Below are 5,848 nucleotides of genomic sequence, written 5' to 3'. Positions count from 1 at the left end.
CAGCTCAGCTGGGAGTGTAAGTGACTATTTCGAACTTAGTTGGGGCACAATCATTTGGTCTACTTGTAAGGGGTGTAAGTGTCACTAACCTATTATAGACTTCGAGCCTCCTATCTTACCAATTCAAAAGAACAACTCAAGTTGTCTTCTCCTTAATAAAAGACACATGTAAAACAAGTGGCGTCTTGATCATAATCCCATGTGGAATATCCACATACCCCAAAAAAAAAAAAAAAAAAGCAGTATCACCCGACAAAAGTTTACCATATTTGCAAAGAGGGCATGCCATATTCCATTTGCATAGAATATACTAAAAATCCCAAGGCTCTATAAAGCAAATCAGACCTACAAATGGGGTGAGATAAATGGAAAGCAGATGAAAAATTGACGGGGCAACGAAATTATGGAAATGCCATTGGAACACGGAAAAAGTCAATTGCTTTCTTCAAGGTATAACCAATTACTAATAAAAATTGTGACCATATGATTTAAAAAGGTAAGACATGGAAGAAAGAAAGACGAGAGAGTTTATCCTCTTATTGACATTTATAACTTCTTAATCATTTCTGGGTTTCTGCTTCAGCAGGAGTTCTAGTAGTCATCTGGTCAACTGCATGAACTGTGCTTTGAAGCTCCTCCCATATGGCTTTGTACACCATCCTCTGCCTATTCACAGCCGATTGTCCCTCAAAAGCTGATGAGATAACATCGATCCTGCAAATGTGAGAGATTCAATATACGTGCATCAACCAAGAAAAAAAAAAAAGAGCAGCAATAAATTTTATCAACAAAAAGTGAAATGGACAATTCAGAATTTAGCTCATTTAGATAGCCCAAAATCTTTTCATCATGTATTTAAGCCAAATCACAATATGACCTGAAACCTCCCAATATTACACAAGAATAACATTAATTAACTAACTAGACCTGACTTCCATCTCACTCTATTAGATGGATTCAAAAAGGTGAAATAACTACATTGGGATTACAACAAGGATCAACTATATGAACACAGCAGCAAAAGGAAGTACATAAACATTCTTGCTTTGTGTGTGCACCGGGCGTCAACTACATTATCATCAGAATTCAAGACAAGTGGACTAAATGTTACATCTCCAAGTATTAGAAAACATAGGACTATAAATTTAATGCATAAAAGGAAGTTGGCGTTTTAGAAAGTGGAAAAAAAAAAATTGTAGAACACATGTCAGACAAAATATATAAAACATCTGAAGAAGAGTCATGGATGATCTTGATTCTATAATCAACTGGTTTCTCTTCTAAAAAAAATAATAATAAGAACTAGTTTACACCAATCCACAATGCTATACAAAAAGACGAAGACAAATAAATAAAAGCTTAGGATCAGGAGCCCCATTTCTTTTACACAATTTTTGAGCCATTAGATTAAAGCATTTGAATAGTTGAGATTGCATCTTAATTATGGTATTTGAAAGTGCATTAATTATGTAAGTTGTATTGAATCTCAAACACCCAAAGTCCTCTAATCCAAGACTTACAAATTGTGTCATATTTTGTGTCAAAAAAGTGATGCACTTGAACCTTCGCCATAAATAAAATCACAAAATATCCTACAAAGGCAATTCTAAAAGATAATTAAAGGAGCCAACATATTGAGAAAAATAAAATAAAGCAACCAAAGCCAAATCTTTCATTTTCTAATTTAAATTGCCCGTGGGAACAAAATAGGAGCTCACCTAACATGGCGACCATCCCCATATGCATCTTTTACAAAGACCGATTCTGCATTTAGAGACTCCTTGATCTGTTGCAGAAAATTGAATGTGAAATTTAAAACAACAATATATAATCCAATGAAATATCATAAAATGAAAAAAAAAAATTGCAATAGCTCTAAAGATGACAGGAGACAAGTGACCAACAAGAGATGAAAAAACAAATTGCAGATAAAACAAGGAGGATTTTAGGAATGTAGTTGTCAAAAGAAAGGAAAAGGAAAAAGGGTGGAAAATACAGTTCCAAAACTAACAGGGTATTTGAAAGTTTTCATTTGCATGTCCAGAGGGTAAGGGTTTGAGAATAAGGTTTGAACTAAGCTCATCGTTATAGATGATAGTGTTCATATCTCAATCTTAAGCATTGCTGACATCCAAATGGGTGTTGGGTGAAATTCATCTAAATTAACAATTCACATGCAACTCATCACTTACATGGTGCTTTGCGAAGATGTGTTTTTATCCAGCTTTATAGCTCAAGTTACAAATGTAGGTTGTCTTACAGGTGTGCTGGGATGAGCCATCATTGAAGAAAGTAATTTTGAGTATATGCTGGATTATAGGATCTCACATTTGAAGTATTTGAAGAAGCAAAACTAATTTTAATTTAGATTTCTTGAGATTTAAATGTGTTGCATGCTGTGGGTAAAAGGTTCAAACCAATCTACAATAAGAGAAATCCCACAATAAAAAATAAATAAATAAATAAATGTTGATTCATAAATCACAAAGTATGAAAACTGCTATGGAAAATGTTTGATCCAATCTATAACTATGAAACTTTCAAAAACACTGCTGATTTACAAAGCAGAAAACCAACTGGTGTAATTTTTCATTTTGTGATTCAATCATCATATTCATCCCAGATCTAGATCCAACAAGTATGATTTCATCACTTCTTTTTAACATCTCGAAATATGAAAACTTTAAAAACTAACCCTATGTTTCAAAAATTATCATGTGGATACCACATTTTGCACTTTTAAACAAACAATATCTCATATTTTTAATAACTTAATCATTCGGTACCCTAATTACGAACTTTGGGCCAATAGAAGTTAATGTTGGAGAGATAATAGTGGAAACTAACAATGACCTTAGGGGTTTATGAATTCAAACAGCCAGCAATGGGTTAAAAGGATGTCCAAAAACTATTGGTTCCAAATAGGATGCAAAAACCCAAGAGCTTTGGCCAACAAAAACAAAGCTACTTGATATTGGCAATGTTGTCACACACACACATCTCCTATAGTGCATGTGGTTGCCAATGACAATAACCTTAAACTATCCAAAAGAAAAATTATAATTTAATATTGTACTTATTCAATATTAATATGATTTTGTTAAAGAGTAGTTATTTTATTTAATACAACGTATTATTTAATGTATGATATAAAATAACTTATTGAATATTAATTACTTTATGCACTATGTTAAACACTATGAAATTACATCAACCAATTATTATTCATATTAATTACTATTTAGTATATTTTGATATATTTTTAAATATTTTATTTTTTATAAATACTTTAGAAATAAGCCTGAATTTATTTGTAATTTTTCATATTCTTTAAATTGTATTTTTAATGACAGTTATCAGCTATCAGTACGGTATTTTGGTCATTGGGCATTTAAACCTATTAGTATACTTAATTATTTTGTCAAAGCGTAAAAGTAGAGGTAAAATAGACTTTTCACACTATTACTAATGCTATTACTACTAACAAACTAATGGAATTTATCAATAAGGGTGTTGTATGACTAATTTTGAGGGAAAAAAAAAAGTGTGTTATGTTAATAAAAATGTCAAATATAGCACCCACCTGACAATTTATAACAATATAGAGATAGTAGTTCACCCATCACATATAACGAGTAAATAAGAGGTCAAGTGGTAAATGAGAGCAGCATCACGAGCTCTCATTCTATATTCCAGCAAGAGAGGTTGGTTTGCTTAAGTTGGTCAACTTGAAATGAGCTTCAGCTTGGTTAGTTTATTTTTGTTGAGGAAACTTCAGCGAAGCTTTGATAGACTCACTAGCAAACAGCTCACAAGTAGCTTGGCCCATTTGCAACAACATGAACTTAACTAATTTAATTAACACTTCCGCTAAGCTTCAAAAGTGCACCAAAGAAAACTTGAAAACTTTTGCTTGACCAAAAAAAATAATAATAAATAAATAATAATAATAATAATAATAATAAAAATTAAAAAAAAAATTGACACATTTAAATTATTCCAAGTAGATTCAGCCTTCATTATCCCAAAATCACTCCATTTTTTGATTATATGTTCATTACATTATTCATGAATTTCTTGACAATTATCAGTGTCGTCAAATTATATTGGTAATGTTAATCTAGAAACAATATTCAGATGTTTTATATTTTCACATGCCCAAAGGTCAAAAACCTAATCCAGATCAGTTTCTTTTTAAAAGGTCAGATCAGTTGAGCCTAGCAACATGTAAAATAGAATGAACAGTGGGGCTTCCACTCTGAGTTAGAGACTATGTTAAGAGAAACTTTTAAGATTATCAAAGTCACATTTATTTTCCACCAAAACCTTTTGCTGTTTTTTGATAGGCTATTATTGGATTGCCAAGTGGGTAGTTATTTATTTTCTCCTCAACTACATCGGTAACAGAAACAAAAAGATTCTAAAGATAGCCCACGAGGGTTGTTTCAGATATTTAGACCCTTGGTTCCAACCAACAGGTCAGGGGTTCAAATCCCTCAGGGAACCAATTTGGGTATTCTTGCAAATAAAGCTTTAAGGTTAGAAGTAACCCATTGTTAGAACTTGGTCAGAACGAGAAAGGTCAGGGAGTTATGGGTACTAATAAGAAAAATAAATGATGTGGAAAATAGATATATTAATGACGATTCCAAATAATATCAATTAAATTTTTCAAACATACCATCAAGGCTTTAACTGTTTCATATTCCATAGGCATCACAATTTCTGAAATCATCAAAAACTTGATAAGTATAAGCTTAGTTTTCTATTCAACCCTTCAATGTATAACTTTTTGATTGACCAGGCACCCAATACCAACAGAGGTGAAACTAAACACTATTAATTCTTTATCAAAAACCCAAGCTAAATGGGAATCTGCGACCCATGCTAATATTCCTTAGATGACATTTTCCTTGTTCCTAAAGCCTAGAAAAGACGAGATAATTTCAGCTTTGGTTGGGCTTGAGAAAAGCAATTATATGGGCCTTTCAAAATCACAGTGAAAATTTATTAAGCATTTAAAATGGCATGGGGATATTTCGTATAGCAGCCCATGCTGATAAGACTAGACAGCATCACAGCACAGGTTGGGAGAGAGTCACTAAATTTATTCATATTTCTTGAGAAATGCCGATGAGGGTATCAATTTCCTAGTCCAAAGTGATGGTTTGTCAAAAATCTTACATGAGATAGTTTATAAAATATCATGTCCATGCCAATTTACTAGAGATTTTTGATATCTCAGAGCCTTTCCATAGAACATTAAACCTGGAAACTATAATCATCACTAACCAAGATGCTAAAACTTTTAACCTGAAACATATAACTAATTAAGATGAAAACACCTGAATTTTGGATATTTAATTTAGTCCTGCAAAAGCTTCTATGTATTGTTTGGATAGAATTTAAAGAACATGCCTCAGCTAAGCTACTACAAACATTGTAGCTCACTCTTTAGTTATTAAAACACAAACTACAGCTATTACGAGACTCGGAATCAATTAATAGCAAAATTGAATCTTTCAAAACTAACAATAAAATTGAAAATATAGGGAAAAAAGAATACCTTTTTCTCCATAGATTGCATGAGAGGAGAGTCAATAGAGCCAGCATCATTGACATGGGTGGCTTTAGTGGTGAATCTACGATGACCCACAAAACCAAACCTGGAAGAGTTGGATGCAATGGCACAATTACCGTGGATTTGAAGCTTGTTTCTGCTGCTACTGTTGCAAGACAACAAGAAGCTTTCGTTTACCAAGATTCTGGTTTTAGAAAGAAAGTACCCACAAAAGCTTCTCGATGATGACGAAAAAATGTACGGACGAGACATCAGAGTCTTGGCCAT

General features: G+C 32.5%; 1 protein-coding gene across 1 annotated transcript; it reads right to left on the bottom strand.

Annotated features, from left to right (window-relative positions):
- Positions 1 to 377: 377 nt before the first annotated feature.
- Positions 378 to 5,848, bottom strand: LOC116138876 (protein BOLA4, chloroplastic/mitochondrial). The gene is made up of 3 exons (XM_031424543.1): positions 5,567 to 5,848; positions 1,719 to 1,786; positions 378 to 714 (listed from the first exon to the last, which is right to left on the bottom strand). The coding sequence occupies exons 1-3, from the start codon at positions 5,846 to 5,848 to the stop codon at positions 561 to 563; spliced, it is 504 nt and encodes a 167-aa protein (XP_031280403.1). The 3' UTR covers positions 378 to 560.

Source organism: Pistacia vera, unplaced genomic scaffold, assembly GCF_008641045.1.
Source record: "Pistacia vera cultivar Batoury unplaced genomic scaffold, PisVer_v2 Contig344, whole genome shotgun sequence".
Lineage (NCBI taxonomy): Eukaryota > Viridiplantae > Streptophyta > Magnoliopsida > Sapindales > Anacardiaceae > Pistacia > Pistacia vera.
The sequence above is the reverse complement of the archived record's forward strand: the minus strand, read 5'-3'. Positions and strand labels throughout refer to the sequence as shown.